Source organism: Miniopterus natalensis, chromosome 11, assembly GCF_054644295.1.
Source record: "Miniopterus natalensis isolate mMinNat1 chromosome 11, mMinNat1.hap1, whole genome shotgun sequence".
Classification (NCBI taxonomy): domain Eukaryota; kingdom Metazoa; phylum Chordata; class Mammalia; order Chiroptera; family Miniopteridae; genus Miniopterus; species Miniopterus natalensis.
Window position 1 is genome coordinate 37,525,790 of NC_142091.1, and position 14,589 is coordinate 37,540,378.

The 14,589-nt window shown below is 37.2% G+C and overlaps 1 protein-coding gene across 1 annotated transcript in view; it reads right to left on the reverse strand.

The window, feature by feature from the left end:
* UVRAG (UV radiation resistance associated) overlaps nt 1-14,589 on the reverse strand; it is a 242,541-nt gene that overhangs the window by 98,228 nt on the left and 129,724 nt on the right. The window contains exon 12 of the mRNA XM_087821652.1: nt 7,819-7,984. Within this exon, the coding sequence (XP_087677778.1) occupies nt 7,819-7,984 (166 nt within the window). The remainder of the gene's footprint in view (nt 1-7,818; nt 7,985-14,589) is intronic.

Here is a 14,589-nt window from a genome sequence, read left to right on the forward strand (position 1 = left end):
CTTCAAGAACACACCATTAAAAAAAAAAAAAAGAACACACCATTAGAAAAAACTTCTCATTCACTTATGCAAGAAGGCATAAGGCCAGAGGTAGTTAGGCTGAAGGACAGAGACAGGGGATCAGTCTGCTCACTGCCACCCCGCAAATTCCTTTGTCTCTTCATTCCTGGCAAAATACAACCTAATTATGCTGAAGGGGAAGCTCTATAGACATCCAGACATGCCAAGGTGGCTGCAAAAAAAATAAAAGACTCAAGCCATCAGTTTAGGGACCTAGCCGTCTGGCCAGCCCCTTTATATAAAAGTGTGCATGACTGCCCTGTGCACCTAGTCACAAAAAAGGTGGTAGATCATCAGAACCGACCATTCCTTCTCTCATTAGCATCATATCCACATATCATGACTATGATCTGGACCCAATATTATTTTATTTTGGACCCATCACAATTTCTTTGTACTCTACAATTTCTGTCTCTTATTAAAACCAGTCAATCAGGCAAAAAGGGCAACTCCTGGGGTTTTAGTCAAGATCGTCCATAAGAATAAACATAAGTACCAAAAAAAATCAAGAAAATGGGAAAAGCAGCATTAATATTTCTCTAGGTTCCAATAATTCCACTACAGAAAAATAGCTGACCATCTTTTAGGGATTTGTAAAAAGCCTTGTATTGGACAGGCCAGGAACTTTCAAAAGTGCCTGCCAATAATACCACTCCCTATTTCTCCTTCTGAGAATAAATTTCAGACATCTTTTGAGGGCTTGAAAAGCCATATGCGCTGCCCAGCTATGTCCTAGCTCAAGGGCTGTTTCACTAATCCATTCTGAATGTATTATCTAACAGACAGTTAAGCAGCCCAATAGCAATGACTAATACATTTCATTAAAAAAAAAAAAAATCACTTTAAAACCTACTTTTCAGTCCTCAGTGAAAGACGAAATAAGGAGGAAAAGAACAGTGCAGCTGGACTCTGGTTACATTCCTTCGTGTTTTGTGGTCTGAGCCTTAAAATGAAATGCAGCAAAGATTTCAGAGTTTCCCTTTACAGTGTGCAGGTGCACAAGAAATGGTTTAGGCAAGGCAGCAGTCCAGACCTGTGTTTCAAACAGGCCAGACAAAGGAAAGAACAAGCCCCCAACCCCCAGCAAAACTGGCTAAGTAGGGCTTTGAACTCTAATATTTCATGTGCCAATAGCCAGATGAGGCAGGTAATCAGAGAGGGCAGAGGCTGAGGATTCCTAGGTCTATTACATTAAGTATAATTTGTCCAATGAGTCATTCAATTCCTATTTTCCATCTCCCATGAAGACCTGATTCCACCTAATACCCTGGAAAGCTTTACATCAAACTGACAAGAGAAGAGAAAACCATGTCTAATTTGCTCTTTCAGTGATGCAGGCTAAGAATAACTGGGAGGTTGATTCAATCAATAAGCATAATCAATAAGTGTATTTTTATTTATTTTATTTATTTATACATCTGTGTTGTTCCAAAAAGGCTTTGAAGTGCTTTACTAAAGTCATAAAACCAGCCAAAAAATTTGATAGTTCATAAAATCTAAGACAGTATCAACTGAGAAATGCATCATTAGCTTACATACCACTAAGAAAAGATAAATGCTATCAATCATAATGTGACATGCCATTAATTATAAGGTGCATTTCATTTTTAGCAATATTAAAATGTCAAAAATATGTATAGCAGAATCAATAAAATACAATATGTGTTTCAGTAGAAGGGGAAAGACAGAGGTAGAATATAAAATTATTTCACAAAAACACAATTCCTGTGGTTCTACTGGCTGCCAAAGGAAAAAAGAAAAAAAGCAGGTAACATAATCACCTAAACCTAGCTGCTCTCCCAGATTGCTTAGGAAGACCAATCAATCAGTAAACAAATCATCACTACTACTCCGCGGGGCACACTACTTGGAGTTGTGCACACGTTAAGCTGCTTCACAAATTAACGAGCGCAGAAGAAAAGTATTTATCATTTTGAGGACACCCTTCCTTCAAACCCCCAAAGTGATTTTCCTACATAGCTATTTTAAGTCAGATCATCACGCACAAATTTGATAAAAATCTGGAGAGTTAATTTTACTAATATGGAACCTTGGGAAGGCTGGGAGGGATGATCATTCTCCACAAAACCACAAGGTGATCTCTGCAAAGACATATTTGGTCATGGTGTTCGCTTATTTAAAATCATCTAGGGTTTCCTTTATCCCATATAAGTAATGTTTTTCATCATTAAACAAACAAAAAGAATGATGTCAGTGAAAATGATGGAGTAGGTAGATCTGAGGACTTGTCCTTCCAGAGATACAATAAAAATTTTTTTAAATCAAGCAAAAACTGTCAGAATCAACTTTGCCAGAACTCTGGAAAGTAGTCAAAGGTTTATTACAACAATCAGGTGAACTCGTTGAATCAAGGAAAAGGAAACTCAAAATCAAGACGAAAGTTTTACAACATTTTTACTTACCCTGTCCCCAACCCCCTCTTCACAGCAGTAGTCTTGAAGACAGCAGCTTACATTCCCAGTATGGGGTCCTGATCTCTGGTTCTTTTCCATTCTAAAAAAATTTGTGTTTGTCTTTTCTAACTTGTCTAGGGGCTACCTAAAGGACTAATGCAAGGTGCTCGCCTCTGTTTTGCCTAGTCAGAACTCACTCAGAGGTGAAAAGCTGGGGACTGTGTTCAAGATGTATGGCAAACAAACAACCCACAGCCTTGTGCAAAAGATTAAGACCGAGACATACAATAATCTAAAGCCTGGAAGAAAAGCTGGGGAGAGTTTCTTTGAGAAATTAGGGCATCCAAAAGTGCCCATATATACTGGGGAATACAGAAGTTATTCATATGCCCAGAACAGGATGTGTGCTCAGAAAAGACCTGAGAAGACTATAGGCTTTCACCTCTGTTGATCGCTACTTAATTGCAAGCAATAAGTGAAGTCTAAGGCCTTAACGTTGAAATGAAACGAGACAGTTACTCAAAGCTGTACAAAGAAATAAAGAACTTCAATGAAGGAACTACACAGGGAAATAAAAAAGACAGTATTATGGGCACATAATGTATAAAGATGAAATTGGTCTCATTTAAAATGGACCTCATTTAAAATGGAGTCAGAAGGCTAGAAGAGAGAACTCTCATGCATGTGTCATTCAACGCACACTGCTGGCCCCAGCGAGAAGTATCTTGCATCTCCGACAGGAACTGATACTACATCACTACCTCAGCGGGAGGAACAGAAGACTCCTCCCTGTCCAGTAACAGCTCGACGGGGGGGGGGGGGGGGGGAGCCTGCGAACTCAGCCAAGGGTCACTATACTTTGAACTTGCAGCTTCCTCCAATGGGCTCTTCATTTACAACAGCCCTCCAGGTCCACTAAGGGGTGATCCTCTCCCTTGTTTCTCTGGACTTGCATCTGGTTCGACATTAGACCGCGTGTCCTAAATTGCAGCTCTTTGTTGTACCTGAATAAACCCATTTTGCTGGAAAAGTATCTGGCTATTTGTTTAAGGTCAACATTACTGAACAACCAGGGGCGGTGAGAAGCAGGTTTTGTCGTATCAAAAGGGTGTAGAGATGCCTGGCCGGGCATGGTTCAGCGGCTGAACATCGGCTGAGATCGCAGTTCGATTCCCGGTCAGGGCACATGCCCGGGTTGCGGGCTCGATCCCCAGCAAGGGCAGTGCAGGAGGCAGCCGATCAATGACTCTCTCATCATTGATGTTTCTATCTCTCTCTCTCTTCCTTTCTCTGAAATCAATAAAGATATTAAAAAAGATTATAAATATACAGGACCTTTGCAGAAAAATAAAAATTTCTTTAAAAAAAAAAAAAAAGGGTGTCATGCTGACTGGTTCCTGTGGGAGGGAGGGTGTGATTGGCTTGTTTCCATAATTTCCCAGAAACCAAAGAACTGAAGTTCACTACTCAGGAATCAGCAGGAACTACACCTGCTTATTGGTCGATAGAAAGGATGTCTGAATAGGGGAACTTGTCCACAGGAGCGGAGGAGTGGAGCTATTCAAGGACTTACTGGCTTTAGCAGATAATTAAGGCAGCAGATAATATTGACCTTAATTTTAGGCCTTAAACTGTAACAACCCTGAGAATTGGAGAAAATACTTACAAATGATACATGTGATAAAGATCTAGTATCCAGAATACCTAAAGAAGGCTTATAACTCAACAACAAAAAAGATGAACAACCCAATTAAAAAATGGGCAAAGGACTTGGATAGGAAATACAAATCAAAAACACAACGACATATCACTTCACACTGGAATGTAAACTGGTGTAGCTGCTGTGGAAAAGTTTTGTGGCTCCTCAAAAAGTTAAACATAGAGTTACCACATGACCCAGAAATTCCACTCTAAGGTAAAAATAACCCAAATGTCCATCAACAGATGAACTGTTAAATAAAATGTGGTATATACATTCAATGTAGTATTATTCAGCTACAATAGTGAATAAAGTACTAATTATGCTACAATGTGGATACACCTTGAAAACATTAGACTAACTGAAAAAAATCTTAACCGAAAGGTCACATATTGTATGATTCCATTTATATGAAACATCCCTAATTGGTAAATCCATACAGACAGAAAGCAGATGATAGCTGGCAGAGGCTGAGGAAATGGGGTGCGCTGGTTGGGAGAATAGGGAGTGACAATTTAATGGGGCTTCCTTTTGGGGTGATGAAATGTTTTGGAACTAGAGAGAGTTGGTGTTTGTATAACATTGTGAATATATTAAATGCCACTGAACTGTACACTAAAAAAGTTAATCTTATGTTGGTGAATTTCACCTCAATTTTTTAAAACAAGGAAAGAAACCATACCCATGTCCCCTTCCATCAAACATACACATTTCAGGCTCTCTTTAAATGTTTTTAAAATTAAAAAGAACACTTGGGCTATAAACTAATCAACTGGTGTCTTTGAAAAGGCACTGGTTTATACTATATAGGTGTGCCCTGCTCCCCATTTACAAGCTGAGAGTCACTGTCCTACCAGATATAGTACTAAATTACTTCATTAGCGCCTACCTTTCCTGCCCTCACTCTTGTAGTTTCCTAAATATAGTAGAGCGCATTCATTTCTTCATGCCCATGAACATAACAATCTCTCAATCTACAACAGTGGATCTCAAACCTAACTGCACATCAGAATCACTTCCAGGAACTTTTAAAAAAATAAATACTTCATGTCTGGGCCCCATCAACTGAATCAGAATTTCTGGGGGAGAGGCCAAGAATCTGGAGGTTAGAAAGTCATTTTCAAAACTCCCCAGATGACACTAATGTATAGCAGCCAGGGTTGAGATAACTTACCTAGAATATTCTATATCCACTTCCCTTTAGCCAAGTGTAGTGCTTTCTAAATTCCAATAAATTTCTAGAAATTTATCCATTTCATTTGAATTTCAAACTATTAGTATAAAGTTGTTTATAAGATGTTATCTTTTAATTCTGTAAATCTGTAATGACACCTTTTTTTCTTCACTTATATTAGTTATTTTGCCTGTCTCTTGTCTTTCTAAATAGTCCTCCCTAAAGACTTATCAATTTCCAGTTGTTTCAGACTAGAACTTTTGCCTGTATTATTTTTTCCACTGCACAGTTGTCCATTTAATTTCTGCTCTTATCTTACTATTTCTTTCATTCTACTTTCCTAGGGTTTCATTAACTCTTCTTTCTCTAGATGCTTCAGAAGGAGACTTAGATGATAATTTTTAACTCTTTGTTTTTTCTAATATATGCAATTGAGGGTATAAATTTCCCTCTGAGCACAGATTTAGCTGCACCTTACAAAGTTTCATATGCTATATTCTCATTATCAAGTTTAAAATAATTTCAAATTCCTTTTATAATTTCTTCTTTGATCTATAGGTATAGAGAAGTACAGTGTTTAATATCCACACATTTGGAGATTTTATTATTTGTTTCTGGTAAATTCCACCATAGTCAGTAAACATATTGTGAATTATTTTAATCTTTTGAAATTTGTTGAGGCCCAACATAATCAATTTTAGTAAATGTTCCATGCATACCTGAAAAGAATATATATCCTGTAACCTTTGGTGCAATATTCTTTATAACTTAGATCAAGTTGACTAATTGTACTGTTCAGGTCTTTTAGATTTTAACTTATTTTTTGTCTGCTTATTCAAATAGTTAATAAAAGAAAATTTAAAGTCCTCTGCTATAACTGCGGATTTCCTTGTAGTTCTGTTAACTTTTGTCTTAATATTTGAAGTCATGACTTTAGGTACATATATATTTAGAATTGATTGTATTATCATAAAATGTCCCACTTTATTTATACTGCCTTAAACTTCACTTTGTCTGATATAGCATGTTCTACTAGCTCTCATTTGGATAACAGTGGTAGTATATGTCTTTATTCACTCTTTTATTTTCAATATTTCTGTGTCCTTATATTTGAGTTATCTCTTGAAAGCAGAATGAGTTTAGCTTTTTATTCAGCCCAAATATATTTATTTTTTCCTTTATTTTATTTTATTATTGTTGACTGTATTACAGATGTTCCCCCTCTTCCCCCCTTTTGTCCCCCTCCACCCATTCCCCTCCCCTCCCCAAGCCTTCCCCACACTATTGTCTGTGTTCATGGGTTATGTGTTCATGGGTATTTCTCTAACTGGCTTATTTCATTTAGCATAATAATCTCCAAGTCCATCCTTGCTGTCTCAAAGGGTAAGAGATCCTTCTTTTTATAGCTGCACAGTATTCCATTGTGTAAATGTCCCACAGCTTTTTTATCCACTCATCTACTGATGGGCACTTAGGCTGTTTCCAGATCTTAGCTATTGTAAATAATGCTGCTGTGAACATAGGGGTGCATTTATTCTTTCTGATTAGTGTTTTCTCCTTCTCTGTGACCCCAATTATATGTATATTAGCCCATTAGGTTATGTGCTATACATGTCTAGCACTTTTCTATACAATCCATCTCTTGTTTTTTAGTGCTTTAGCCAGGATATTTCCTATTGACCTATCCTTCAGTTCACTAATCCACTTTTCAGATATGTACAATCTATTGTTAAGTCTCTTATCCTTTTTCTGGTTGTTTTTCTGACAAATCTTTCACCTCTTTCATTTGTTGACTAACAAGAAAGAGGTACTACATGAATATTTGCAGAGTTATTTATACTTGTTCTCACAAAAGCAAATTAAACTTAAGTGAGTCAATTCTGCTATCATTAGCAATTTTAACAAGTGCAGAAGTTGATCCATTATAATCTAAATGAATGACTGCATTCTATTTAAAAGAAACAGAGCTTTACAGAGGATGTATAAAAATTGCCACAATCTAGATCACATTTTATATTTTTAATATAATCCATGTTTTATACTGGCTCAAAGTCAAAAGTATATTTTAAAAAGTTACCCTTTGAGACATCATGGAGGGATCTGGAGAGTATTATGCTAAGTGAAATAAGCCAGTCAGAGAAAGACAAGTATCACATGATCTCACTTATATGTGAAATCTAATGAACAAAATAAACTGACGAACAAAATAGGCCCAGAGACATTGAAGCATATGACAAACTGATGTATATCAGAGGGAAGGGGTGGGGAGGTGAGGAACAGATTAACCAAAGAACTTATATGCATATATGCATAACACATGGACACAGACAATAGTGTGGTGAAGGCCTGGAGAAGGGGTGGGAGTGGGGGGAAGGGGATCAATGGGGGAAACAAGGGGACATCTGTAATATTTTCAACAATAAAGATAAATTTAAAAAATAAGATTTAAAAAAAAATAAAAAGATACTTACTCTCTCTCCTTTTCTGTCAGCTTGTCATTGATATTATCTTTGATTATTGATCTAGATCCCTTATGAATTATAGGATATCTGAGGGGCACTTGCAGGAAAAAGGAAATCATGGAGACCAAATGTGCAGTGTAACCAAGGGCAACAGCAATGGTTCCATCATCTTTTGCTGCAAATTAAAAGCAGAAGAAAACAACTATTTACCTTACAAATGTAGCTATGAGATCACAATAAGTCAATTTCAAAAGAGATTTCATTAAGAAATAACTGGTAGATAAAATATTAATCTTACCTAAATTATATAGTTTACATTTATAATTTTAAACTAAATTATACATTTATATTATAAAGCTAATTCAATTATATGAATTTTATACAAATCTAAACACAATAATAAGACTTGAAATTTCACTTACTATATTAAAACTATTTCCCAATAATTAACATGGTGAGATTAACATTTGATATATATCTAAAGAAAGAATTCATGGTACACTCAAATATTCATTACTTTCTTTCCCAGACTTTTTAAAGACAGAAATAATACTTGAGTCTGTTATACAATGTGAAAATTAGTTTTAGAAGTTTAAACACCATATATAAGCACTGTACATTTTATTCATTAACAACTTATAAGCAATATAGTTGTGCTGCTACACTACTGTAAAACATTATTAATTCTAATGTGAAGTGAAATAGCATAATCCTTTATGGGGTATATCCTCAATATTCATAAAGATAGTGTTGTATAAATAAATGTGTGAAGTCTGAAATACTATAAGGGGAAAAGTTTTAAACAGTAAAAGCAAAAAAGTAAAAACTGCAGTTAATATATCCTATTTATGCAATTTATGTGGAAGCAACTGTTGAAAAAAATGCATGTATCCTACAGCCAAACATAAGCAAGTGTTTAAGAAAGTTTCACAAGTCACGGAATTACATTTTTAACTCACCATCCAGACTTCTGCTACCATCTACCAAGTGATAAATAATCATTTAGGTACTCAAGACGGAGAGTCATACAACAAAAAGTTTAAGCTTGACCCAGGAGGAAGGAAAAAGTAACAGCTTGGTATACAGTATTCCCAACACACTTAAAAAAGTTCACACACACACACACACACACACACACGTGCACATACACTAAAAGATTTAATACATCACCTGGAATACCTCTAACTAAAGAAAGAAAGGCTGAAAAAACTGACATGACCTTGGCTTGAGTATTTCCTGATTCTAAGGGTACATTTAACTTCAATTATTAGTAATATTTTTCACATTCTTCTTTTAGATTTATACTTAGTTATCTAAGCATTGCTTTCTTGTTGTAGGAATACCATTACAGCCATCTAATTCTCAGTGAATTCTCCACCTTTGACTACCACAGCAGACCCTTGGTTTCTCTTTGATCATATTATAAAAACAGGCAACTTTCATTATATGCTTTTCTTCTGCTAGGAATTGACGATAATACTTTATTTATGACAGTCCTTCATTCATCAACGATTAACTAAACTGGGCACTTTTTATATGCTATTTCATTCATTTTATAGATTGAGAAACTAAGGCTCAAAGAAGTTAAGAAATCTGTCCAAGTGACACAGCTAGTATACAGGTGACCTGACACTGTCTCTGTCCTTCAGGCATTCTACCGCACTGTGTCAGAACTTAACTGTGGAGTACTTAACAATTTTTTAAAACTTAGAAGCCTAGAACATACAAAGCATATGACACACATGGACCACCTTAGTTTCTTTGCTCTTTTCTAGTAATGGCAAAGAACACATAAAAAGTCTGTGAGTTCTCAGTGACTTGTGTAGTGCCAGACAGAGAATGGGCTTCTCAACCAATGTTTGATGTTCTCTCAAATCAAGCTGATGGAAAAAAATCAAACAGCATTCATTTCAACTGACAATACTGAGTTGTGCCCTGACTAGAATCCTATTTTTTTAATCCTATTTTTAGAGACCTTGTCCTCCCAACCCAGTCCTACCCAAGTACCTTGAATACTACTTCCATTGAAATCTGTACATCACACTACCTTAGAGACTAAATTACACTACATCGTAAGTTAATCACATTATAATTTAATCATCATGATACCAGAGCTAGGAGAAACCTTAAATCACTGAGCCTAATGCTATCCATTTAGAGATGAAAAAAATGAGACCTAGATGATATCCGTGGCTTAGTCTAAGCCATACAGGTAAAAATCATGAGTGATGGGATAAGAGGGAGAACTGTGTGTACACCCTGGCCCCCAAAATATCTATCCATGGAGTGACAGCTGGACCGGTAAGCTGCGTCAGAGGTCACTGGATCGCAGCCCCTGCTTTCTGTCAAGAGGGAGGCCTATCAAATTTAAACTAACCTAAGGACGTGATCTTTGAGAACCTTCTTTGGAAGGGAGAGAAGACGAAGAAGAGGACTTTGAGTAATGCGGGATAATACTACCCTAAGTTTGGACTTTCCTGTATGTGCTTCACACTAAACCTTTCCTTTCCTATATGACCTGACAGAAGTGACAGAGGCCTCTTAATCAGCCTCCTAAATAGGTCAAATGCAAACTAGAAATGTTTAAAAAAATTCTATCCACTGCTAAACACTCAAGCATCCACCTTTTTTCCATATTACTGAAAGGGTGATTCTAAAGAATTACATTTGCATATTTTGCGACTACATTCACATATCTGTTAAAAAACTAAAAACTGGTCTTCTGGTATCACCTCTTTTCAATGATTAAAACAATTCTGCTTAAGTTTAATGATAAGCAAAATTGAGAAGTCTACACATGCAAATCAAAAACCAAGAAGAAATAGCAAAACCTGGAAACTGGATAACATTGGAAATCAGCTTCGGCTCCAGTTATTCACCCTCACCATCGTTTCCACCACCTGACACCCCGCTCCACCCATTAAAAACCCACCCCAGGTTGCTTCCTCTTCCAGGCCGTAGTGCTCAGTCACAGCCTCGCTGTTAAACACCATGGTGTTGGATTTCCAATATTGAAGCTTTATATTAAAAAACATTTTAAAAGGACCACGGGTGAGGCATTACAGGGCCCAAGGGAATTCCAATACCCTCAAAAGGAAAACCACCTCCTGGTAGGGAAGTCACTTTCATCACCCCGAGACCACTGAACCTCCAGTGGGAAAATGTGAGCTCATGTGGTTAATTATGGCTATTGCTGGCCACAAAACCTCAGATGTCACATTCTGTTGCCAATCACTTTAGCTAAAAAACCAAAAGGTTTAAGGTTTCCAGCATTCCAAGATCTAAAAGACTTTTTACCTGCCAAAGCCAAAACCTGGCTCTCTGGGGTGTACTTTTCCAGTAAGCATTAATGACGTCCCTAACACCTAATGCAGAGCAGAGGTTTGTGTTCCTCATGCTGCTGTGGGGTCAGAAAGGTTACAGATGAGAGTTGTGTAGGTGAGAAGAAGTTGGAGAAGGAGTTCAGGGAGAAACAGGAATAAACTGTAGGACTCAGGAAAATAAAAATAAAAACACCTGATTAAAACAATATTTTAAGTGGCTTCAAACAAAACAAAAACCTGCAGTTTCCTCCTCATAATAAATATTTCTGATTTGTTTTTTAAATGTTGGTAGTTACTCAGGGTTGTAGCTTTTGTGTAACTTTTTGGTAATAAATTCCACAAACACACAATCTCCATGATAACATTACAAATTAATTCAAATGTCCCTTTGACTTATATGCTGGACAAACTATTAATATTCAAATGCATCCACGTACAATAAGTGATCTAAAAGCTCTTACCATCCTGCCTTCCCACTCACTGAGGCAGCTGATTTGTTAAGGAACCAAGCACCCACTGATCCAGACAGGACAAAATATTTAAGACTCTAATCACTGCCACAGCATCTATGGAATCATTCCATGTTCCCAATGAGACACTGTTTGACATATGGACTCTCCTTTCCAAGAACTCATGCCTGCATAAAGGGATACAGACACAGAAGGAAATCTGGGTCTCATTACCACAAAAGGCTCTGGTGTTATGGATTACTTAAAAACACACACAAACTTTTTTTTTTTTTTTACAAGAAATGTCTCTGTCAATGGAACTTAAATGAATACCCTTCAACGGACAACTTACTCCCATTGTGTCCAGGTCTCTGATATAGTCTAACAGTAACTGAGCCATTCAGAAAAGCATGGTAAATTCTGGGCCACGATGGAGGAGTTTCCCACAGTTTTAACGCATGCAAGGTAGTCTATCCCAGCAAAGTCTCATTGACACCATAGGATAACCAGTTTGTAATCCTTCACTAGAGTTTTGCTGAGAATGCATCGGTCACAGAACATGAATAAGCTGTGAGAAGCTTGGAAGAGGTTATTATTCTAAACAAAAAGAAAACTGCATCATGACAGGAATCACATGTACCTTAAAATCAGGCTGGCCCGGGATGCCTTTACTTCCGCCACTGGTTAGCATGAGTCTTTGGAAAAATTAATCTCTCTGAGCTTCAATTTTCTTGTCTTTAACAAAATTGAGTGTGATTCTTTCCCTCACAGAAGAATTAATAAACAAGAGAGCATCGTATATGATACTCTATGCTACCATATTTCCACTCATCCAATCTAAACTGTCCTGCTACCCTTCTCCCAACAGGGGAATACGATCTCATTTTACGACACCTCAGCCATCATCTTTGCTAAAAAGGCTTTCCCGATCCCCTTCTGATAGACTGATTATGCCCATTTCTTTGAGTCCCATGTATAAACTTCTGGGTGCCTGACACAGAGTATGAATTCAATAAATATTTCTTGATTGGCCTGATCACAAGTTTGATGGCCTCAAAAGGACCGAAATCTCACTGAGGTAGGATCAATGTCTCAATCATCTTTGTACACTCTCAGCACCTGGCACAGCAGACGACACACAGGGCACTCAGTAAACTGAGTATATGGAAGCGCCTTGCCGAATGCTCACATAAGACTTTAAAGTCCAATACTACCTACCATATGAGCTTCTTAGAATATCTGATTCCTAGGAGTCATGGGGCGTGAATAGGGCATTAGAGTAAAAGTAAACATTTATTTCCTTTTATCTCATTTCATTTTTCAGCAACTTCACTAAAAAGTTGAATTTATTTTTTAAAGAGTATGAAGAACTTATTCAGCTTGTTGGGCATACACAAAGCACAGGTAGCTAATAAAAGCTATGAATCTAGGAACAAACAACTTCAGAGAAAACCAAAACAGAATCAAGAAACACCCCAGAGTGGGTTAAGGTGACCACTCACCAATACTGACAGCCTTGCTTCCCTTACTGCCTCCCTTCAGATCACTCTGTATTTAGCAGCCAGAGTGACTTTTGAAAACATAAATCAGCTCATATAATTCCCCTTCTTGAAATCTTTCAGGGGCTTCCCATTTGAGAATAAAATATAAACTCCTTACAGTGGCCTCAGAGCCTTGGTGGACCTTTCCTGCCTCCTCTGACATAACTCTTTCTCTTACTCACTATGCCCCAGCCACACAGGTCTGGTCTTTTCCTTCCTTCCTCCCTTCCCTTCCCTTCCTTCCCTTCCTTCCCTTCCTTTCCTTCCTTTCCTTCCTTTCCTTCCTCTCTCTTGCAACTAATTTCAATTACATTTATATGAGCGCCTTTTAAATGAAAAACATTTTCAAATGCTATCTCATTCAATCATCATAATGAATTAGAGATGTAGCTATTACCTCATTTTACAGGTGAAGAAAGTAAGCCCCGAGAGATTACATGATTGCCCAAAATATAGGACTTTTCTCCCATACCCCTACCCTGATTTTTTTAGATATATCAAGCCCATGCCTCCATCCTGACCTTTTTACTTGCTGCCCCCTCTTCTAAGTAATGCTTCCCCCAAACTGTAGTATAGTTGGTTCCTTTCAGCCTTCAAATTTTCTGTTAAGTGTTTCTCCTTAGAGTTTTTCTCTGCTTTATCTAATTAGGTATCCCTACTAGCTATGACAGCATATTCCTTTATTAAATACTCGGTACTTATTTTCTTGTTTATTGGCTCAGTGGGCTGTGTATGCTCCATGAAAGAAGAGAACATATTTGTTTTTTTCCATCGTCATATCCTCAAAACTCAGCACAGTGTCTGGCTCAGTTAACATTTCTTCAATGAACCAATGTTCTGTATCCTTGGAACCTGGCATGGGGCTCAAGGTCCTCAGTGGCTTCGTTAAATAGATGATGAGGAGAAAGATGTGTCATGGGCTTTAAGACACCATAACTTTGCCTGAAATCAACACTAAAGCACATTTGTATGACTTACAAAAATTGGAAGGAACACTGTACGGTGAAAAACAGGCAAATCCCAGCTAGATTATTACCTAGCTTTGTGGTCTCTGGCAAGTCACTGATAGCTCATTTACACATTGTAAAATGAGAGTGTACCACCCTCCTTATGGGATTCTTTTGTTTGTTTTTGGGAGAATTAAAGATAAGGCACAATGTCATGCTTTTATAGATACACTCTTTGCAACAGTCATGTAAAACACGTAGGACAGAAATTAATATATTCACACTATCAATTAGGAAATCAACTCAAAGCGTGGATGGCTTCCTCCAAATCAAATGGTGTCTAGAAAGCAAACCAAGAACTGAATACAGGTTTTCCCCTTCCGGTTTTATCACTCTTTCATCACATCCCAACTACTTGTGTTGTAAGGGTTGTTATAAACGCCAATAGAGGCAATAAATTAAAATAGTCTTAAATGTTAAAGGACCATAAATAACATTTCCTTTACAGGGAAATGGAAGA